The sequence below is a fragment of the Anomaloglossus baeobatrachus genome, chromosome 3 (genome assembly GCF_048569485.1).
Source record: "Anomaloglossus baeobatrachus isolate aAnoBae1 chromosome 3, aAnoBae1.hap1, whole genome shotgun sequence".
NCBI lineage: Eukaryota > Metazoa > Chordata > Amphibia > Anura > Aromobatidae > Anomaloglossus > Anomaloglossus baeobatrachus.
In genome coordinates, this window is record NC_134355.1 from 183,009,137 (window position 1) to 183,034,449 (window position 25,313).

A 25,313-nucleotide genomic window follows, 5' to 3' on the forward strand; every position below is an offset into this window, starting at 1 on the left:
CATGTATACACACACACAGCAGACACATGAATACACCGAGCGCATACACACAGCGCACATGCATGTATACACACACACACTGAGCACATATACACACATAGCAGACACACATAGATACACCGAGCGCATACACACATAGCGCACATGCATGTATACACACACACAGCAGACACACATGGATACACCGTGCGCATACACACATAGCGCACATGCATGTACACACACACACACACACATACTCTGCTGCACACTCACCCAGCGATGCGGTCCCCGGCACTGAAGTCCCCAGCGCTGTTCCTGCTTCCAGCTCCTCAGGGCACTGAATATTCAGTGAGTATAATGAGCGGCGATAAGGAGCGGGAGGCAGCAGAGCCGGAGACAACATCGCTGGAGAGAAGTAAATATAGAGAATATTTTTATTAAAAAAGACCCATATTTTCTCTGGGGCACGCAGCATCCGACAAAGTCAAGAAAAGCCGGATGTGTGAAACCACTAGCTTACCCTGGCTCCCGGCACACGTGTGCCGGAGCCGGCGTACGCTGGTAACCATGGTACACATCAGGTAACTATAGAAACCGCTTTGCTTAGTTACCCAATGTGTAACATGGTTACTAGCTTACCCCGACTCTCGGCACACGTGTGCCGGAGCCGGCGTACGCTGTTAACCAGTGTACACATTGGGTAACTATGGAAACCACTTTGCATAGTTCATATAACCACATATACCACATTTTTGTTTTCTCTTAGGATCACATCTTATTTGTACAATGATACCACTTATATCCTCAAAACAAGAATATATATGATGCTTCTGTTCCTTAAAATATAACACTTTTATTTAAACACAGAATAAAAACACAAATACATACATAAAGGCACAACAGGGCAGAGAAGGGTAAAACAGTGACTCCCACAGATTGGGGGAGGGTGGGGGGGTCCGCTGGGTCCCTCTAATTACTCAATCAAAATTACTGGTCTGTATACAGGTCACTTTTATCCAGGACTAGTGTATATATTTATCAGGTGAAAGACTGTTAAAATCTGTTATGGTCAAGGATCATATGGAAGAATACAGTAGCAACCTGACAGCACTATTAACCTTATATGGTGCACAGAGAGTGAAGGAGTTTGCACCTGCAGTTTCCTCAGGGGTTAATTGACCATATATACCTCAAACAAATACACCACCCAGCGTATGCAAGATGTATACTCACTGTGTCACACCTATACAGGAACTCATTTAACAATGCGCTGCAGGGTTATAGTTATAGTACCTCTGCTCTACCAATTATCATTAATACAACTTATAACCTACTGGCTACACATAAAGTCCACAGTACAACTTAGTGCAAAAATCAAGAGTGGATCAAAAAATGACCATAGCATGTCCTACAGACAATTTATGACCTGCTGGCTGCACATAAAGTCCACAGCACAACATAGTGCCAAAGTCAAGATTGAATCAAAATTCCATAGCATGTCTTACAGACCTGAACCAGATGATTGCGGCTCCCACTCCCACTGCGCCTTAATGCGTTTCTCCACTCGGGCTTCGTCTGATATAAGTGGTATCACTTTGCATAGTTACCTGATGTGTACCATGGTTACTAGCTTACCCCGGCTCTCTGCCCATTCAGATCATTGGTCTCCCACTGTCAAACACGCCGATGCGTGCTGCACAGCAGGAGACCAACAAGCAAAAAATAAACCAGCACTGTCGCTTTGCATAGTTACCCAATGTGTACCATGATTATCAGCTTACCGACGTATGCTGGTAACAAATGGTACACAATCCTGTAACTATGGAAAGCGCTTTCGTTAGTTACCCAATGTGTACCATGGTTACCACCTTACCCCCGGGTCCCGGCACATGTGTGCTTGAGCCGGCATACGCTGGTAACTATGGTACACATCGGGTAACTAAGCAAAGCGCTTTGCATAGTTACCCAATTGTGTAACATGGTTACCAGTGTACGCCGGCTCCCTGCCCATTCAGATCGTTGGTCTCTCACTGTCAAATACGCCAATGCGTGCTGCACAGCGGGAGACCAACGAGCAAGAAATGAACCATCATTATTCAAGACTTGCTGATTATATTATTATTCAATCTGCTACCCTACATACACATTCTAGACTACCCGATACGTTAGAATCGGGCAACCTTCTAGTATATATATATATATATATATATTTGGTTAGGACCGTGAAGAAGGCGGGTGTCACCGCCGAAACGCGTAGTCCCATTTGCATTTTTGTCTGCTGATGCCAATTGTTCCTGTTCCTACTGGCTCTTTGTATTTTTAACGGAACTTGCCAAAAAAAATTTGGATTACTTTTATCAGCAACCTGCTTCTACCTTGTCACTGCTGGATCAATGCACCATTTTTTCCATTCATGAGAAGGCTGGACTCCTGGTCCTGATCTGTGCAGGACTGCGGTAAACTACTCAGGTGAGCCATGGACCCAGGTGACAGACAAGCTGAGCTGGCTTTCATTTACCTCTGTGATATATATAGATTATATATATATATATATATATATATATATATATATATATGAATGAGTACAGCATTCATCTAGCAACATGATGGAGAATAGAAGCTCCTGTTTTCCTAAGACATTGCCTCTAAATTTCTTACAACATACCTGGTCAGGATTATGCATCAAAGGACAGTTATCACATTGGTCACCCACTCCATCTTTATCTGTATCCATTTGGTCTGTGTTGTATACATATGGACAATTATCCAGCTCATTTAAGATTTCTGTGGAAATATGAACCGATTATTGATTATTCACGTTCAGTAATATAAAGTAATTCAATTATCTTAATTGTTATGATATGGAAAATATATTTTGTATTGTTAGTACCAGTATATTTATCATTATTGTAGGGTAAGATTGTTGTTTGCAAATCCTGTACAGCGGCACATGAAGTCTGTATTAAAAGGCAATACAATTCTGCCATATTGTGCCTTCTAGGGAAAAATAAGAGGCATATGAGCCATACCATCTTGAGAAGATCATCTTGAAACTCAATATACCCGCATACTTAAGTATCCAACACGTGAACTTTTAAAGTTAACATAACAGGGACATACCATCTCCATCAATGTCCACAGCACAAGCATCACCCTCCCCATTATTATCAGTATCTATCTGGGCAGGGTTGTGCACATAAGGGCAGTTATCACATCGATCTCCTACTTCATCCTTGTCGTAGTCAAACTGACGAGGGTTAAAAAGAAGAGGGCAATTATCCTGCAAAATAAATAATTTTTTTTTAATATGAGAAAAATAGACATGGAACCTCACTGCTAATAATACCCATAATATGTGTCAATGCTATTTCCCATTGTCGTAAATTTCAATATACACTATATTTGTTTAAATATTGCATTATAAGTGAACCTGTCAGTAAATAATATATATATATATTTTCCTGCAGCCGTAGTGGTAATCTACAATTAAATATCACTTTAAACAAGTTCACAGTACAGCTGCAAAGCAAATGATGAAGTAATATTTCCCTGGTAGTTGCTCGCTTCCAGCATTCCTCCCACTGCACACTGACTGATGTCCTGTCCTGCACTGATGCTGACGAATGACACATGATTACACCATGCTCGATTACTGTTAGTGAGCACTGACTATGGCGAGCCTTAGTGCTGCCTAGTCAATTGGGAACAAGCAGCTGCAGGGGGAATATAACTTTATTTTCCCTGGACACACACATCCAATTAGACTGCTTCACATGTTTAAACAATATTTACTTACAGATTACCACTGTGGTTGCAGGAAAATATGGTTTGTTTTGCTGATAGGTTTCAAATTAAAAATATAATAAGTAAATATAATTGAGTCATTGACTAAAAAAATCTATTGAACAGCAAAGAGGGTGCTAACAAATTCCTACACTGCAAATCTGTTGTGTCATAGGAAGTATGGCCCCATAAATATGCAGACTTTCCATTAGGTAACAGTGGGTGAGTTGGTATTTAATAGTGGGCATATTTGTTATTACGCCGATATTAAAGTAGTATTATGATTTCAGCAAACAAATCTAATTCACTGCTGTACCAATTCAATCAAGTGTCTATTCAGAATGTGGTTTGCAGTGTTCATTGGAGGTAAATGTTACCACGGATGCTACTGTATAGGCATGAAGAAGAATTTGGTGTCTACAAGCTCCCACTGAGAATGAAAAAGTTCACTGGATAGCTCAGTACGGGAAAATGCAGCAGATTATGCTATTCTATATTGCATAGAAAATATATATTGATATATACCAACCTGAAATAGGCCAAAGGAGTGTTATCATCAGGTGAATGTGGGCTTTTAGACACATTTGACTTTATGCTGGGAATTTTCTCGCCTCTTAATTGCAACTGTATACCGCATAACTCAATGTGAAACCACTTAACAAAACAGTTATCAAAGTTGTGTCTTCTACTGAGCTGTTAGGGGTACTTTGCACGCTGCGACATCGCAAGCCGATGCTGCGATGCCGAGCGCGATAGTCCCCGCCCCCGTCGCAGGTGCGATATCCTTGTGATAGCTGCCGTAGCGAACATTATCGCTACGGCAGCTTCACATGCACTCACCCGCCCTGCGACGCTCTGGCCGGTGACCCGCCTTCTTATTAAGGGGGCGGGTCGTGCGGCGTCACTGCGACGTCACACGGCAGGTGGCCAATAGGGGCTGAGGGGCTGAGGGGCGGAGATGAGTGGGATGTAAACATCCCGCCCACCTCCTTCCTTCCGCATATCCTACGGAAGCCGCGGTGACGCCGGTAGGTGATGTTCCTCGCTCCTGCGACTTCACACACAGCGATGTGTGCTGCCGCAGGAGCGAGGAATAACATCGGACCGTCGCGTCAGCGTAATTATGGATTACGCCAACGCTGCACTGATGATACGATTACGACGCTTTTGCGCTCGTTAATCGTATCATCTAGGCTTTACACACTACGATGTCGCATGCGATGCCGGACGTGCGTCACTTTCAATTTGACCCCACCGACATCGCACCTGCGATGTCGTAGTGTGCAAAGCCCGCCTTAGCCCATATGTTCATCATATGAATAGTACAAAAGCTACAAAAGGTTCAATTACAGATTTTTAAGCAGAGATCTTGGGAATAATGAGCTCCCTATAGATACAGTATCATTTAGTAAAAAAAATTATCTCCATCATTGAGTAGACATATAGAGAGAAATGCACATAACAGTCAAAGACTATACTAATTCTATCCCCATCACTCTGTACTCACTAGAATAGACCAAATATTTGCCCATCCAGCTTTATTCCCAAACATATCAAATATATTTATCCTCACCACCCCATGGTCAGATCATTCTCCAGGTAGATGACTCTCCAATCCATGAAACTTGATCATCTCTACACCTGTGCCAACGAATGTTCAACTGGATTCTCAATGACTCCTTATTTTCCTATGCAGAGGTTTTTCAAAAACTGGCTAAACAACTAGATAAAAACTTTTCTTTTAACAACAATCATCAGCTTCACCAATCTCCCTATAGGACGCCCATAAACCAGACCTGTGAGGCTGTAGTAGCTAAGTAGCAACTTGCAGGAAACAGAAAGACCGGCTAGATCAACAGAATTGGAATGCAAAGTGTTAATTTTAGAATCCCAGTTAAAAAAATCTCCCTCTCCTTCAACTTACCGAGACCTCACCCACACGTGAGTTATGCTAAACCTACCTGAGAATATAGACTGAGCCCTACTCTTCACAAGAACCTTTTTATATACTCAACAATAAAAGTAATTCTCAACTCGCTTGATGCCTAAAATGCCTACCTGTACCCTGCTTCCAAATATGCTTGCGCATTCGGACAGGCATCCCAACTAACCCAAAATGAAATGTCCACGTATTTCAACAACACCTTAAAAAAATATACAAAGATTCTTACCCCAATAACCAACAAACAATTAACACTATCCAATTTGTCATGAACAGCCGGGGAAGTCACTCAGAAATCCGCAGCTGTTCACTGATTTATCACAACCACGACTACTCTCTAGCGCCCCCCTTGTCTGCAGGCCACTTTTGGTACTGCAGGACAATGCATAAGATGAGGCTGCTGAGCTAATAATGTCAAATATTGGAGGTCTCACAGCAAGGGTAAATGTATATATCACCGATTCCCGCTAATGGAATATATAAATATACACCTCGGTTCCCTTAATGATAGCACTCCAATAATTCTATGCAATAACAAATTACGCTGCCACCACCCAGGTTTTCCGGGATAGCTGGGGACTCATGTCAGATAGCATAAGGCCCTTCGGGTTTATTGGATTCGTATATAAAGCATGAGGAAAGAAACTATTACATTTTTATATATTTAATCCGAAAATAGGCAGTGTTTAAAAAATATACAAGAATTTACAAAAGGGAACAATACAAATACAGTATAGAAAGTTACATTGAATAAAAGAGGTATAAAACGTGAAACTTACTAAGCTTGTGCCATAGAAGTGGCGTCTACTTAGGGAAGGAGGGACTCCAAGAGAAGAAGATGGTAGATGAACGGCCAGCATCACCCTTCATGATGCCCTCCAAGTACTGACTGAACCCCCCAGACTCCCTACATCTGTGACCTAGTCTCCTGGTACCTACCTGCACGCAACCTCAGATCCTCACAAGATCTCCTCCTCTGCTCCTCTCTTATCTCCTCTTCCCACAATCGCGTACAAGATTTCTCCCCTGCATCCCCCATACTCTGGAACGCTCTACGTCAGCACATCAGACTCTCCCCTACCGTGGAAAGCTTCAAGAGGAACCTCAAGACCCACCTCTTCCAACAAGCCTACAACCTACAATAGCCCTCAGTCCAGTACACCACTGTGCAACCAGCTTTGTCCTCACCTATTGTACCATCAACCATTCCCTGTAGACTGTGAGCCCTCGCGGGCAGGGTCCTCTCTCCTCCTATACCTGTCTGTTTTGTACTGTTAATGATTGTTGTACGTATACCCTCACTTGTAAAGTGCCATGGAATAAATGGTGCTATAATAATAAATAATAATAATAATAATAGTTGTTATCCACCGCATTCTCGACTATGTAAATCAAGCTATTCCCCCAATCAAAATAGAAACAGCTATTCGCCAACTAAAACAAAATTAAAAAAAAACAGTCCAAACTATTTTAACTCCCTTAGAGACAGATCAAACTATAGACCTCTTTCCTTGATTAACATAGAACTAAAACTTCTAGCCAAAATATTAGCCCAGCATCTGAACAGTGTCCTATGTAACTTAATACATAAAGATCAAGTTGTCTTTGTGCCTAGCAGGCAAGCTTCAGCCAACATACCAATGGTTTCTCTGCTACTGCAGCTCTGCAAATAGCGCAAATTAGATGCAATGATTTTGTCACTTGACATCAAAAATAGAAATCACGTCAGTTCCTCATCAACTCCTTATGTTGGCAGAACACAATTTGCTTTTAATTACTTCCCCTCAAACTTTACTCTGTGCCTTGCTAGAAACTGTTTAACTTCCAACTAATATCTAGTCTAGAGGTTAATCAATTAAAATCTAAAGCACTGAAAATCTCTCTTCATGCTTCTATAGTAACACAAATAAAACAAGACTTTCCTTTTTGTGGATAACCAGTCAACTTGATTACCTTGGCGTGAAATTGACTGCTAACCTTCAATATCTTTTTGCAGCAAACGACCCTAAAATGCTGCTAAAACTTCGCTCACTACTTCAAATGTGGGGTAAATTACAACTTTCCTGGCTAGGCTCATTCACATTCTCAAAATAACACTGCTCCCCAAAATACTCCCAGTTACTATGCCTTTACGTCAATATAATCCAATGATTCTTTAACTCCATCATTTGGAGAGGTGGCTTCCCTAGTGTAAATAGGTCCACATTATACCACCACCACTTGAAAGGCATTCTGGGATAATACATAACCTCACCAAAAATCAATCAGCTCAAATGGCCCAATTAAATTATATCACGCTTCCTTTGAACAACCTCTTTAGGTCTCCCTGGAGTGCCACCCACTGACCCTTGCCACCTTAATATGACTTCTCCCAACTCAATGCAACACATTTTAAACATTTAATCTCCAAAGAGGTATTCCGTTACATACAGCTCAAACATTTTATAGTTTCGCTATTGAGGAATGCTACCCCACCTTACTCTCTTGCTCCATTTCAACACACATGCCGCTAAAACCCTCATGCCCAAGTTACTACTTTACTTCTTTATTCTCATTTAAATCATGCCACCCACAACCTCGCCTTCACCAAGCACTGAGAATCAGATATTGCGCCACTCTTAGGTTGGATTTAAAGGGTTATTCCCATCTCCAAGACCTTATCACAATATGTAGTAATTATAATAATAATAATTGCAAATGTCTCCAATTAGAAATGTAGTATAGTCCTCCTGATTCACAATGTCACTTACCTTATGTGCAGGGCATTGCTGGACCTTAGTTATCCATGGTTATGACCACGAGCAACTAACAAACTGTGACTATATGCGTGGTCATAACCATGGATACCTAAGGTCCTGCAATGTCTTGAATATGAGGTAAGCCACATAGTGAATCTTAAGAGCTATACTACATTTCTAATTGGAGGTATTTGCTAATATTATTATGATTACACCTACTACATATTGGGATAGGATCTTGGAGATGGGAATACCCCTTTAAATTTGGCCATCCACCCAAAGTAGTTTACTCAATACTTTGATATTTCATCATAAGTGTGTTTTTAATAACATTTGACCCCAGTCAGAGTTGCTAAAGCTGTCTCTGGCTACTCATCCCAATGCTTCAGAGCCTCCCAATCCATGGGTAACATGAACAATGTATGGTGGCTTTGCCGAAAAGTACACAGGTTCTGGATCAGGGTATATATCCTCATAGTTTCAGTCACAGATAGTAATCCAAAGAAAAATCCTTGATTGACCCTCCTTAACAAATTTATGCACAACATCCCAAGTATTACCATACTCTTAATTATTTTATATTCCTAGCAGCTAAACAAACTATAACCTCAGCTTGGAAAGAAATGAGACTAGATTTTTCAGAAGGCAAATCTATCAGCATATGATCAATGAGAAATTATCAGTTATACTAACAGACAAAGTGAATAAGAGAAAATCTGGTTACCCTGGACAGAACACACCCTTTGCTACACCACCACTATGTCTACAAGGTTCTACTAACCCTAACTCGTCTAAATAAATTTCCATACAACAAACAGAAGTGGACTTTTTCCCCAACCCCATCCCACCCCCCTTCTTTCTCTTTTCTGACAATTCCCCTTATTGCCTTCCTTCCATATTCTTATTCAAAAGTTTGTGTTATATTGTCTTCATATATTGTATATTTACTTTGATCTTTAAACTTTCTATAAAAATTTACAGTTTAAAAAAAAAGAGAAAGTGACGCAAAGTATATTAGAAAGTTTAATAACTTTTCATTAAAACAGTGATACCCATTTTCTCAGGAAACAACCTAATACATTTTCTGTTTAAAAGCTTGCAGTGAATCATGCACTTTTGATTGTATGAGAAGGATTGTACTAATTCTGTATGCAGATTTGCAAGACAGGAATTCTGTAATAAAAATAATGGATATGCTGGTATGACTACTATGGTGATATGCTGTAATAAAACAGCAGGCATTGTCATGGTTTTTATCCTGTGTTCTAAATGTGACATGATAAAGAATGGGAAGAAATGCAGAGAACAAAAATTCAATTTATAAAGCTAAATGATCTTGATTCTTGTTTCATGGCATCTTTTATTGCTTTTTGAGATTTACTGATGTGTAAATGTGTTAGACTGTATAGTTCATTTCTTCACTATATCATTGTAACTATAAATACATTATTTGGGAACTCATTTTTTAATTCACTGAAGGTGAAGCAATTCATCATGAAGCTCAGAAAGCACACCGGCCTACAACAGAGGAATACATAAAAGGATAGAAGGCAAGTTCATCTTCATTCATTTTCTTTGGAAAGTGTGAAGAGTGTGTATTATCAATTTCCACACAAAACGTTCTTGAGAAATTTAGGGATGCTGTAATTATTCCATTATAAGTAATATCAGAACTCATAGGTTATAAAACAAAATGTATAATTGCTTGATTTAGTATTAAGAGAAGACATCCATGTTTAAATTATAGAAATGATCTCAAGTGCAATATACTTTGGTGCCTATCGTGTACTATGGTAGACATTTGTGAATATGGATATTATAGACCACTTGATTGTGAAATACATTGTGGGAGAAAAACAACAGCTTTGCACATGACAGATTTACTGGTTATAATAAGTAGACATTTTCTGTGTGCCAAATGTCTCTGGTTCAAACCCAAATCTCAGCAGGCGGAGGGGAACAGGATCAGTCTGAATTTCCAGGAAGACCCAAGGACTCTCATATGCATTTCCTAGGTATGTAACTAGGATTTAAAATCAATACAATAGCCAGAATCACACAGAAATGGAAAGCTATTTTTCAGTGAGAAGTGAAGAGGTTCTTTTTTTTAATTTCAGATAAATACTTGGAAGAAAGGTAGAGAAAGCCTACTCAAAAGGGAGAAATAGCTATCTCCAGGAAAAAGTCCTGAAACCAAGAGCATCTGATTTAATTAGGTTTCCATCCTTGTATTGCACAGAGGAAATGTTGCGCAACTGTGAGGTTATGTTCTGAGTTTGTGCTATTAGAGAAGCATTAAAAATACCTGTAGGTACAGATACTCAAACTGGCTACAGCACTGTATGATTACATTACATAAGGGTTTACTATTTTGGAAAGAAAAGTACCATACTGACCAGATGGAACTGGATTACACACTTTGTCTTAAAGGAATTGTGTACTTCGTAATCACATTACAGGCTTTATAGAAGTGCCATTTTTAGAAACACTTCATGCAAGCCATATTGGCATATGGAAACAGGGTAATAATTAGTGATGAGCGAACCTGAGGTTCAAGTTCGGAAACCGACATAAAACAACCCCCAAAGTTCGGGTACGAGGTTCAAGTGAGTTACGAGTGCAAACCACTCAAGCAAGCAGCGCTGTGCTTGGCTATGATTGATGCTCAGCTCTGTGCGATACGTTTGCAGTGTTTGATCGGCTCACACTGGGGGTAAAATCAGCATGATCAGATGAAGTATGTAACCAATAAAAAATGTTGAAAAAGACCAACCACCCTCTTCCAGAAGTGATCTGCTTATGGCTAATTGTATGTGGGCGAAAACTCAAACTGCCAATCAAAGATTACGAACCTCCTCGGGCCAAGTTCAGACCACTGGAGGTTCAGTTTGTTTGCTGCCAGCGAACCAAACCTCCAAAGGTTCACTCCTCTCTAGAAATGATAGATGTAGTTGAGAAAGAAAGTGCCTGAAAATCTCAGAGGGCCCTAATATGTAACTTTCAGGTCCTGTACTTCCATTTAGGAGTAGTGACAATGCAGGCCAATGCTAATATTGGTTGCATAAACTGGGGCCACTGTGGCAGGTGACATTAAGACTAATACTGATATTACGACTCCCTAAGAAGAGATCATGAATGACATCTTATGACTAGTCCTAATGCTTTATAATTTAAAGGGAATATTCATTTTTACTCATTTTCCTTCAGATATGCTCATGTAATGAATTTACCTTTTCATCATCTACTGAATCATTATCATCATCTTTGTCACAAGCATCACCAATGCCATCCTTGTCAAAGTCTTCTTGTCCTGAGTTAGGCAGCATAGGACAATTATCCTAGAAAGTAGCAGATGAAATTAAATATGAAAAACAAGCACAATTTTAGACATTAATGTCCACATTTATGGAGCAGTTATTCCATTATTTTACATAAATGGTGCCTTAAAAAGCAGTGACAAATTATGGTATATTCCAAATTAGCACTTTTCTTGTACAACCAAGCAAGTATTACCCAGCTCCCTAGTCCTGCAGCTTTAGAATACCATTTCGGGAAGAGCGTGATGTTTTTGTCAATTCAAAGTAGCACAATGTCAGTTCACAGTGATTAAAACCCAACTTTATTAAAAATAGTATTGCAAACACGGGACCTAGAGATAGTTTTTCTTTTCACTCACTAATTCTGAAAAGTAATGAGGAAAACAGGTATGTTGTTTTAAGGAATAGTGTGGTCTTCAAGTTTTAATCACATTGATTAAATAGAAATCCTATGAATAGCACAAGTTTTGGGACAAATCTATATCTCTTCATAGAAGGTGTAGTCTGAATTCAAGGCAAAATTATTAAAAATAAACTTGTCTTTTAACACACTTGGTACAATTGACTTCAACAATCTTCTTCTTTTGACTAATGTCTTCAGTCTTAACTTCTTCCCGATATATAATTATACATTACGGTCATGGAGTTGTTACCACAAATAGATGGGCACTACAATGGCATATTTGCAATTTGCCTATTTGCAATTTCATTCTGCAACATACAATGCCTATTTGTTTCTGGCCATCAGCCATCCATCATTCCCAAAGGGATGTAATTTCCAATATGGAGTCACTTGAATGAGCTTTCTGCTGTTCTGGTACTTAGGGGCTCTGAATGTGGAGTTTGCAAACTAATCTTGGAAAATCTGAGCCCCAAAAGTCAAATAACACTCTACACTATAAGAACATTCTCTACAGCCACTTATTGGAGATATTGCCACGTTCAGGAGAAATATTGTAACAAATTCTGAGGCTATTTTTATCTATTTCCCCTTTTGAAAATATGAAAAATCTGTGATGAAAACGAAATTTTAGTTTTAAAAATGTCATCATTTTTTGTACACCTTGCAATGGTATAAAATTCTATTGGTGTCAATATGCTATCTGTAATGCTAGATCAATTAACTGAGAGATGTAGTTTGAAACATGGGGGTCACTTATGGGAACACTTTGCTATTTTGGCACTGCAGGGGTTCTACCAATGGGACATGGCATCCGCAAACTATTCCAACTAAATCTGCCATCCAAAATGGCACTCCTTTCCTTTTGAGGTTTGCACTGGGCTTGAAAAGTACTTTCCAACCACATATGAGTATGACATATAGGTATTCTAATAGCCCTTTTGAAAATTAAACACTCAGGGCGAAAAACAACATTTTATTGGAAAAAAAAACCATTTTTCATTTCCACAGCCCAATGTTAAGCCTGCTTTACACCTTACGATCCAGCATACGATATCGTATGCGATCGTAACCGCCCCCATCGTATGTGCGGCACGTTCAATTTGTTGAATGTGCCGCACGAACGATTAACCCCCGTCACACGTGCTTACCCGTCCATACGACCTCGCTGTGGGCGGCGAACGTCCACTTCCTGGAGTGGGAGGGACGTTCGGCGTCACAGCGACGTCACACGGCAGCCGGCCAACAGAATCGGAGGGGTGGAGCTGAGCGGGACGTAAACATCCCGCCCACCTTCTTCCTTCCACATTGCTTGCCGGGAGCCGCAGGATGCAGGTAAGATCTGTTCATCGTTCCCGGGGTGTTACACACTGCGATGTGTGCTACCCCGGGTACGATGAACAATCTGATGTTCAATTCTAGAGAAATGAACGATGTGCGTGCTATGAACGTTTTACCGTTCAATCGCAATCGCACATACCTGTCACACATTGCAATGTACCTTACGAAGCAGGATGTGCGTCACTTACGACGTGACCCCGCCGACACATTGTAAGATACATTGCAGCATGTAAAGCGGGCATTAGTCAAACCTGTGAATCACCTGTGGGTTTAAAATGCTCACTACACCCCCTGATAAATTCCTTGGAGGCTGTAATTTTAGATATGGGGTCACTCGTGGGGCTTTCTGCTGTTTTGGCTCCTCAGAGGCTTTTCAAATGACATGGTATTCACAATCTATTGCACCAAAAATTGTGCGTTCAAAGTCAAATGCTGCACCTTCTATTCTGAGCACTGCTGTGTGTCCATACAGTTGTTTCCAACCAAATGTTCGGTATCAGTGTAATTAGGAAAAAAAATGGTCTACACAATATATTGTGCAATCTTTCTTGTTACTATTGTGAAAATTATAAATTTGGGGTTTTGTATTTTTTTTCAACCAGGTCTCTCAAAGTTACTTTAAAAGTGAAGCGGTCCTTAAATATATAGGTTCTATAAATGTAATATAAAAAAGATAAAATTACTGCTAAATTTTAACCCTTTACAACATCCTAATAAAAAAGCCCAGCCAGAATGATACTGATGTAAAGTAGATATGTAATCAATGTTATTTATGAACTATTTTGTGTGGCATGACTATTTGTTTTAAAGAGAACTTGTCATCATGATTTTGTAATGTAAAGTCATGGCTATAATGGCGCTGTACTACTGATTATATTGATACTTTTGGTAAATTAATCCACTTTGATATTCTTAATCACTACTTGAAGCTTTCTGCTAATTACAGTTTTGCTACACAGAGGTTGTGTTGTAGAGTTATTACCAAAAGTGATAATTGTCAGAATTGAAAATTGGAATTAGAAAATTAGGTGAAAACTGGCTTTGGATGGAAGAGGGCCAAAAAACTAAAATCAGACTGATCTAAAGAGTTTGAAAGACTTTAGGGTGCTTTACACGCTGCGACATCGCTAACGATATATCGTCGGGGTCACGGTGTTTGTGACGCACATCCGGCGTCGATAGCGACATCGCAGCATATGACAGCTAGGAGCAACGATCAACGATCGCAAAAACGTCAAAAATCGTTGATTGTTGACACGTCGCTCCTTTTCATAATATCGTTGGTGGTACATGCCGCTGGTTGTTCGTCATTCCTGCGGCATCACACATCGCTATGTGTGACACCGAAGGAACGACGAACATCTCCTTACCTGCGTCCACCGGCAATGAGGAAGGAAGGAGGTGGGCGGCATGTTCCGGCCGCTCATCTCCGCCCCTCCTCTGCTATTGGACGGCTGCTGTGGCACGTCGCTGTGACGCCAAACGAACCTTCCCCTTAAACGAGAGATTGTTCGGTGTCTCCAGCGACATTCCTAAGCAGGTATGTGTGTGTGACGCTGCCATAGCGATATTGTTCACTACGGCAGCGATCACCCCCATGACGAAACATTGACATGGGCGGGTGCTATCATGCACGACATCGCTAGCTATCGCTAGTGATGTTGCAGCGTGTAAAGCACCCTTTTGGCTAAACCAAGTTCTATGTCATCAAACTTTGAGCATGAAGACCTCTTCTCTCAAGCAAATTCATCTGTTGTTCCAAAATCTTAACATCCCCTTGTCAAATGTATTTCTATACTGTTTAACTAAATTGCCCAACTGGACATATTATTGCCTATCTGTGCTATGAGTGTAAAGACATCAGAGGCTCATATAGCCATTTTATGAGTATATGACAACAAAAAGTTCTGTAGGCTTTAAATTTAAAAGAAACTGTACAAGTACTTTTCTTATAGGTTTTTATAATAAAAACCCATACCTAAATCTCAGCTTCCTCTCATTTGTTTTAAATACACTTAAAGGGACTCTGTCAGCAGGTTTCTGCAATGTAACCTGAAGACAGTATGCTGCAAGAGTTAAAACAGAGAATTTAGCCCTGCATGTCTTATCTCAATGTCTGCTTTTGTTTACCTGCAATGTTAGTTTAAGCTTCTTATCTTTATAATTAGTGGGTCTCAGCAGCATTTGAGTTGTAGTCTGACTCCACCCCCTTCTGTGATTAGCATTTTTTGTCTATAGAAATGTACACTGAAAGCCTGATGTGGCCGGGGGGGCAGCTCTCCCGACACCCCTATAGGCAAAATCTAAAATCTTTCACTGTGTCAGAATGGTTGCACACAGTAATCTAAGTGATCCATCGTAGAATTCAGGGCCTTTTTGCCTACATCACGCTGCTCTTACATAAGCTAGCAAAAACCTGCAGACAGATTTCCTTTAATGATATTTTCACAAACTGTTCTTACCTTGGTACAATGATAAGTGGCATTGGCAGCACAAATAAGGTTAGTATTGGGCCATCCATCCAAATCAGTATCTTCCCCACATATAATGCCATCACCAGCATATCCAGTCTGACATTCGCATTTGAAAGATGGTTCACTAAAGTGCCCAATGTAAATACACTCCGCATTCTTATGGCAATTGTGAGTTTGGTCCTTACATGGGTTTATTGGTTCACATTCCTGAAGAAAGATTTATTTTTACAATTTATGTATTGCAATTCCAGTAAAAATATATAATTAATATTTTTTTAGACAATGCTTCAATACAATTTCCCCACTGGCTAAATTGCGGCTAAAATAAAAAACGCTAACTAAATTAGGCTTCTTAAAGTGTTCACATTCCAGCCTCCTCTTCCAACAAGCATTACACATTCCATGGCGGACCTGTCACTCTCCATAGTAAATAGGTATAACTTGATATTGTTTTGACAGATGCTATTCATTAGCATTCCTTGAAGGAGTTTCAAAACACAGTGTTGAGATTAATGACTGTGCGTCTGTTACCCAAAACAAGGCAAACTGACCTTATAATGAAACCTATGCTACAGCCTCCTCTTATTGTCCTAAATGGTTAGCAGAAACAAAGTAGGAGACAGATTTTTTTCTTTTCTTACAAAGCACAAGTATCAGGATAAATAACATATTTTGAACTCACATCTTGTAATCAGACTAACCTTAGACCTCCAGTCCCATAAAAATAGCATTCTAAAACTCACTTGTTTGTCTTTCTTTGCAACTTCTAACCCAACTCCAAATGGTTGACTGCCCTTATAGCGTGGTGGGCATGGCAGGCAATGGAAACCTGGATCTGTGTTTACACAGCGATGGACACCTCCTAATCTGAAGCAGGCATCAGTCACCAGTGCACACTAGAGGTAAAAATAAATTCCTATTAAAACTCAAATAACAAAGATCAATCATTGACATTCCCTACAATTTTATGTTATGTTATACCTCATCAAGATCCTCACAAAATGTTCCATTACCAAGAAATCCAACAGGGCAGGCTCCACATGACCAGGATCCATCAGGATAGCTACTACACTCAGCTCCAGGAAAGCAAGGATTAGATAAACATCCATCTGTTTAAATAAAATTCATATTTTCATATTACTTATATTTATCATTAGCAATCCAATATTTTATGTTGGTATTAAAAAGAAAATCTGACTTTATTTGCAACATAAGCGCACAGTAGAAGAATTGAAAAAAATGAAAAAAAAATACCGTGCAAAATCGTCATTTAAATTTCATAAATCAATAGTGAACATGAAAATAAGTAACTTAGTAATATATGTTATCAGACAACTCTGCTTCTTTCTCTGCCAGAATTTATCAGTCATTATTAAAATTCTCAATTCTGAGGTAAAATTTGTAATCAGTGAAGACTTTCCCATTACTGAGATAGGAGAGGACAGCTGTTAGGCTGGGGCCACACGGGCACTACTGCGATCCACTTGCATGACACTCGGCTCGTGCTGGCAGTACAGCAGAGCCGAGTGTCATGCGTGTGTCCTTGCAACTGAGGTCCGTTTGTGCGAGCAGACCTCAGCTGCGGGGGGCGGGCCGGCACTCAGGAGGGGAGGGAGGGATTTCTCTCCCTCTCTACTGCGTAGCCGGCTATTGCCATTCTCGCACTGCACTAGCGGTACACCGGTGTACCGCGAGTGCAGTGCGATTTTTCTCTCGCCCCATTCACTTGAATGGGTGCGAGAGAAAGAGACTCAGCTTACAATCGCAGCATGCTGCGATTGTTTTCTCGGTCCGATTAGGGCTGAGAAAATAATCGCTCATGTGTGGTGACACACAGGCTAGAATTGGTCCGAGGGGAATGCCATGTTTTATAGCAATAGCACTCCACTCGCACTGTTTTTCTCGCCGTGTGGCTTAGGCCTTACTGAGGAGATTCTATGATGACAAGAGGAGCTAGAGGGTGGAGCTAGATGCGGAGCTCCGCCCTCTCCTCCCTCTTCTATATACATAGAATCTCATCAGTAACAATTGCCATCTTCTCGCTCAGTAATGGGAAAGTCTTCACTGAATACAGACGTTCACTGATGAAAGTCGATTTATGCTGAGCAGAAATGATGTCCTCAAACAATGTTGGAGACATCAGGGAGAGCGTAATGCATCACCCACTGTGGTTACCAGACAAGCCTTTGGAGGTGGTCTTACAGTGTGGGCAGTTGTGTCTAGTCAATACAGATCTGCCCTCAAATGGAGCGGCTTTCATGTCCCCCCCAGAGTCTGCTCCTGCGACTTCTGCTTCGATCACTAGGAATCACCGTATTTCCATTGTGGGCAATGCTGGTGATAGGGGAGGAGCCAGTGCCAGTGGCAGTGGTGGGCGCAGGCTCCACCACCATCCACTAAGCTGGGTATCCCTGGGACCTGTTGTACCACTGGCTGACTATGGTGGTGTGTGTCTTCAAGCTGAAGTTACCACCTTTCAGCTACAGCCAATGGGCAGGCACAAAACCCTTCTTATGTTCCCCTGTCTGTTGTCAGATATAGTCTTGTAGTATACTGCTTGTCTCTGATTCGCACCCTGCTCCTGAACTGCTGATCCCCGTGTTTTGACTTTTTTTTGCCTGTTCACTGACTACTCTCTTGCTTGCCGTGTTTTGTACTTCGTTGCCATCTATGGTTTGACTTTAGTCTGATTTCCTGATTACTCTCTTGCCTGCCGATTTTGTCCCTTTTTGTAACTCCTGGTTTGGATCCTGACTGACAATTACTCTTTCCTAGAATGCAGCCTTCCATTGGCAGCGATCTCCTGGATTGTGCTGTAATTCCAGATCCCTGTAGAGAGGTTAAAGGGTTTCCATGTTCTTGGGATCCTGCTGAGTGGGCGGCTAGCCTCTAGTCTGTCCGTGACAGCCATCCTGAGTCTGTGGTCCCGGGCAGACGTCACAGCGGCCTGCACTTTCTTCAGACCTGAATCCATTAGGAAATCTATGGGATCAGCTAAGTCGCCATGTAGAGGCTCGTAACGTTGTACCTTGAAATCTTAATGACTTGAAGGCCGACCTTCAAGAAGATTTGGATGCCATGCTTCAGCGAACAATAATTCGACTTGTGAACAGTATAAGTTATCATTTTCAAGCTGTAATTGATGCTCAAGGCCACATGACCAGTTGTTGAGACAGTGACTTTTTTGGGGGGGTTGGGAGGTATACCTAGTACCTTTGTTAACTTTTGCTTAAATCAATTGGGTGAGATGAGGAATTCACCATTACATGCTTCTACTAAAATTCCCTACTTTCATGATAAAATATCACTGTAACGCAAACTTTTTACGTTTTTCATAAATTTCCCCCGAAAGCCAAATATCCCTAACTTTCTGGGAGTAGTGCATTTAGTTTTCTATTTCTAAAGAATCCCTCTAAATCTTATAAATATAGAGAAGGCTTAATGTTTATCTTGTGAAACGTTATTTCAGCGTGAAATGCCATTGCCTTTGCATTGTCAACATGTTAATGTCATCTTTTGCAAAACGTCAGCCAAGTGTCTGTTGTCTTCAGCATTAACGATATGTCAACAGTGCTGCAGCCAATCAGCGAACTCAGTGGCTGTGCCCATGAGCAGCTGAGCTCATTGGTTTGCTGCACTAATGTCGACATGACATCAATGCTGCAGAACTGGACCCAGAGAGGGTGAAAAAAGCAAAGTTTGTTTTTGGGGACACAACACTACTAAAAAATAGAAAGTCACTTTAAGGAAAAAAGTGAATGGACAGAAAGAGAAAAGTAATAAAGCAATGAAAAACATAAACATTCTATAAGCCTCTGTATATTAAAAAAAATATTCCCACTGAAAAATAAATCTTACTCAAGCAGATACCTGCCTGAATAATAATTTAGGGCACCTAAAACAAACAGAAGAGTAAGCATTTCTAAAAAAAATAATCAAAATTTGCCAAATTTATTCTATATCAGAAACATGGCACATATAACAATATTAAACCTCACGTATGTGTTAATTTCTTTTTCTATAATAATTAACAAAAAGAAGATGCACTAAAAACTGGGAGAGGTTTATAGTCTGGGGTATGTGGTAGCATCAGATTGAACTAACTGCTTCTTTGAAGATCACACAACATATCAAGTGCTCTCCATGATCACTAAGGGCTCATGCGCACGTTGCGCTCTGACCAGTGCAGAAATAAATGCACCCTCTGGCAGACTTGACGCTGCATGTTGACATGACAGTTCCAGGAGGGATTTGTCCGGTCGTTGATTCCTGTATTACTCCCAATTAACCCTACCTTGTATAATTAACACACCAACACTGCTTATGACTTGGTTGAATTGGCCACAGCAGCCCTTTATTGCCTATTGTTTACACACTAACACAAGGGGGCGCCGTCCAACGGGCGTCCCCAACATTTAACAATAGGTAATACCATAATAATAACAATACAGTACGTAATACAATACGTAACCCTGGGTAGGCCCGGTCCAGAAACCACCTTCCACCACCAAAACATGATCCCTGGCCGCAACACACACCGGGCCGGAGATGAGGTATTAATCACCTATGGATCAATACTCCAACCTTGCAGGACCTCATGCCTGCAAGATCCCTGTAACCGGAGCCACTATATCCTACAAGTGACTCTCGAATCAAATAACATTATCCGTTAAACCGCCTCTGGACCAGACCTACCCCCCGCCAGACCTACCCCCGACCCAGAGATATGAGGCACTAATCACCTACGGATCAATAGCCCAACCTTGCAGGACCCCATGCCTGCAAGATCCCTGCAACCAAAGCCACTGTATTCCGCAAGTGACTCCATCAAATAACATTATCCAGTAAACCGCCTCTGGACCAAACATACTCCTGCCGCAAATCTGGTTCAGAAGCCATATTCCACCACCAGAACACGATCCCTGGCCGCAACACACCGACCCAGAGATACGAGGCCTTAATCACCTACGGATCAATACCCTAACTTTGCAGGATCCCATGCCTGCAAGATCCCTGTAACCGGAACACACCAATCCAGAGATACGAGGCATTAATCACCTATGGATCAATACCCCAACCTTGCAGGACCCCATGCCTGCAAGATCCCTGTAACCGAAGCCACTGTATATATATTCCACCACCAGAACACGATCCCCGGCCGCAACACACCGACCCAGAGATCGGAGGTATTAATCACCTACGGATTAAACCCCCAAGTTGCATCAATTATAAACTGAGCCTCAAATCCGACACATTTCTCTTCACCCCCAACCCCATGTCATCCCCGGCCGCAAACCTCCAGCCCAGAGTTATGAGGCATCAATAACCTACGGATCATTCCCCCATGTGCGTAAAAGTAACTGTGAACTCAGAACCTTAAAGCCTGTTAGCGACTTTAATGTAACAACATCCCCGGCTGCAACCAGCCCAGAGATAAGTGGTATTAATCACCTACGGATCAAAACCCCCATGCCGTGCAGAACCCCGTGCCTGCATTGCGCTTGGATCCAGAACCAGAAACCCAACTAGTGACTCCTCCTGTGATTACCATGTCACCAAAAGGATCACTGACCATAACAACGATCCCATATATATATGAGGTAATACTCACTAAAGGAGTAATCCCTTACCCCGACGAAAAAACCCTGTGCTTCCGAGTACCTGTCACCTGAGCCACTGTACCCACTTGTGACTCCCCGGCAACCATCAACTCTTTAACCCCTTCAGCCCCCGGGCACTTTCCGTTTTTGTTTTTTGCTCCCCTTCTTCCGAGAGGCGTAACTTTTTTATTTTTCCATCAATCTTGCCATATGAGGGCTTGTTTTTTGCGGGACGAGTTGTACTTTTAAATGAAACCATAAGGTTTACCATATAGTGTACTGGAAAACAGCAAAAAAATTCCAAGTGCGGAAAAATTGCAAAAAAAGTGGGATTGTACAATAGTTTTTGGGATATTTTATTCACCGTGTTCACTATATGGTAAAACTGATGTGTGGGTATGATGCCTCAGGTTGGTGCGAGTTTATAGACACCAAACATGTATAGGTTTACTTGTATCTAAGGGGTTAAAAAAAATTCACAAGCTTGTCCGAAAAACGTGGCGCACGTTTTGCGCCATTTTCCAAAACCCGTAGCGTTCTCATTTTTCAGGATCTGAGGCTCAGTGATGGCTTATTTTTTGCGTCTCGACCTGACGTTCTTAACGGTACCATTTTTGCACAGATGCTACGTTTTGATCGCCTGTTATTGCATTTTGCGCAAAATTTGCGGCGACCAAAAAACGTAATTTTGGCGTTTGGAATTTTTTTGCCGCTACGCCGTTTACTGATCAGATTCATTGATTTTATATTTTGATAGATCGGGCATTTCTGAACGTGGCGATACCAAATATGTGTGTATTTTTTATTTTTTTAACCCTTTAATTTTCAATGGGGTGAAAGGGGGGTGATTTGAACTTTTAGGTTTTTTTATTTTTTTTTAATTTTTTAAAACTTTTTTTTTACTTTTTTATTTTATTTTACTAGTCCCCCTAGGGGGCTATAGCGCTCAGCATTCCGATCGCTCTGCACTATCTGCAGATCTCAGCTACAGAGCTGAGAACTGCAGATTTGCTGCTTCACTTTCAATGCCGGCTGTATTCCGGCATTGAGAGGAAGTGACTCATGTTAGCCACAGGCGTCATCAGATGACCCTGTGCTACCATGGCAACCGCCGAAAGTCACGTGATCATGTCACGTGACTTCTGGCGGGGCGGGGTAAGTCACTGTCATGGCGACGCCCATATACATATCGCTGCCAAGACTTTGGCAGCGAAATGTAAGGGGTTAATGGCCGCGGGTGGAAGCGATTCCACCCGCGGCTAGCAGGCACACATATCAGCTGTTGATAACAGCTGATATGTGCGCGTCTCGCCGCCGCCGACCGGCGGCAGGGGGCGGGGCTTACCGGCACACGATCCATGACGTATTCAGTACGTCATGGGTCGTTAAGGGGTTAATATATAACCCTTGGCAACAACCCTGATCACCATTGGAGCAATACCTCCACCCTGCAGACAACCTTGTACCTGCAAGTCACCAGTAACCGGAGCCATTGTACCTTTCCCAATGGCTCTCCATCCAAACACCAGTAACCATTAGAGCTCCTCTGGACCAGACCTACCCCGCCGCTGTGACAAAGGACATAAACATTATTCATATTGACCACTCACATATACGTCATATAAATACACAAATACTCCCACTTTACCAACCAACGTATTCACCCCACTTACACGAATCCCCAAATAACAGTATACATCACAATCCACAAAGAAATACTCTCTTTTCTTTGTCCTGTTTTGTTCTTTGGGGGTTTTTTTGGGTTGTTTTTTTACATACAACACACTTTTTCCAATCCTTTCTTTTCACACTTTTTTTTTTACATAAAGCCTCTTTAAAAGTTACTAATTATACATGCATATAAACACAACAATAATAACAATACACAGTAGAAGGGAGGGTGGGTGGGAAGCTGTCATCCAGGAAGTGCAAGAGAAGGTAACTGGCCCCCACCTCCTCCTATATACCCATGCAGCTCCTCCTTTTCCTCCCACCATAATCCCCTCCCTAACCAATCATCATCATCTTCCACCTTCCTATGATATCACCATTAACCCCATCAACTCCCTACCCTCCAGACTGTCATGTCACCCCTACACCCTATGGGTTCCATGGCTTTCTAAAAGAATGCATCCAAAACGCATGTATTTCCGATGCACGTTGCATGCATTTTACATGCGTTTTGGATGCATTTTTGTCAGTGTGGTCCCCCAGCTCTGCTACATGCCCGCTGACAGCAGACACAGACAGAGCCAGGTGATGAGAATGAACTCGGATGAACTGCACCTGACTTCATTGTCATCCCGCGGCTCTGTCTCTGTGTGCTGTCATGAACTCAGATGAACCTCCGAGGTCAGTGCCAGGACACAGGAGTCCGCAGCAGTGTCCTCAGAGCTTCACCCGATATCAGTGATATCACGCGTCTCTCTTTGTGTCGCAGCCTGATTTGCGGTCACACGTGAAGGACTCGCCTGTGACCGCAAATCCCCTGAGTGACTGAAGTGAGCAGTGCGATCAGCGGTGCCGTCACTCAGGTGACCCGCGACCACAGCTGGAGTCCTCCACCTGAGAGCGGTGGCAGCGAGTAACCTGAGTGACGTCATCGCTGATTGCGTGGCTCACTTCAGTTATTGCGTGGAGCTGACAGAGAGCGGTAGTGGTCGGTAGCCGCTCATGATCAGCTTCATGTAGCAGAGCTGAAAGCGTCGTGGGACCTCATGTGGATTACGTCGGACCTGTAGGGGTATTTGGGGATTAATAAAGTGGTTAAAGAGGGTGTTTTTTTGTCTTTCATTCCAAATAAAGGATTTTTTAGATGTGTGTGTTTATTTTCTTTAACTTACAGGTTAATCATGGAAGATATTTCGGGGAGATGCCTGCCATGATTAACCTAGTACTTAAGGCCCCGTTACACGCAATGACATCGCTAACAAGATGTCGTTTGGGTCACGGAATTCGTGACGCACATCCGGCCTAGTTAGCGACGTCATTGCATGTGACACGTACGAGTGACCGCTCATGATGCAAAATACTTACCAAATCGTTAATTGTTGACACGTCGTCCATTTCCAAAATATCGTTGCTGCTTTTAGACGCAGGTTGTTCGTCCTTATGTGTGACACCCTGGGAACGATGAACAACACCGTACCTGCATCCTCCGGTAACGAGGTGGGCGTGACTTTCATGCGGCTGCTCTCCGTCCATCCGCTTCTATTGGACGCCTGCCAAGTGACGTCGCTGTGACGCCGCACGAACTGCCCCCTTAGAAAAGAGGCTGTTTGCCGACCACAGCGACGTCGCTAGGAAGGTAAGTATGTGTGATGGGTACTAACTATATTGTGTGCCACGGGCAGCGATTTGCCCATTACGCACAAACGACGGGGGCGGGTGCTTTCAAGAGCGACATCGCTAGCGATGTCGCTGCATGTAAAGCGCCCTTTAGTGGCAGCTATCGGCTGCTGCCATTAACTCCTTATTACCCCATTTTCCACCGCACCAGGGCAATTTGGGATGAGCCGGGTAGAGTCCCGGGACTGTCGCATCTAATGGATGCGGCAATTCCGGGCAGCTGCTGGCTGATATTGTTAGGCTGGGGGCTCCCCATAACGTGGAGCTCCCCATCCTGAGAATACCAGCCTTCAGCCGTGTGGCTTTACCCTAGCTGGTATCAAACTTGGAGAGGACCGCACGTTGCTTTTTTTTTATTATTTATTTATTTTTTTAACTGCACGATATA

General features: G+C 41.9%; 1 protein-coding gene across 1 annotated transcript in view; it reads right to left on the minus strand.

The window, feature by feature from the left end:
• Positions 1-25,313, minus strand: part of THBS2 (thrombospondin 2) — a 227,897-nt gene that overhangs the window by 42,220 nt on the left and 160,364 nt on the right. Inside the window, exons 11-16 of the mRNA XM_075339620.1 lie at positions 16,959-17,086; positions 16,721-16,873; positions 15,966-16,184; positions 11,676-11,783; positions 3,103-3,262; positions 2,648-2,766 (exon numbers count right to left, since the gene is read on the minus strand). Of these exons, the coding sequence (XP_075195735.1) occupies positions 2,648-2,766; positions 3,103-3,262; positions 11,676-11,783; positions 15,966-16,184; positions 16,721-16,873; positions 16,959-17,086 (887 nt within the window). The remainder of the gene's footprint in view (positions 1-2,647; positions 2,767-3,102; positions 3,263-11,675; positions 11,784-15,965; positions 16,185-16,720; positions 16,874-16,958; positions 17,087-25,313) is intronic.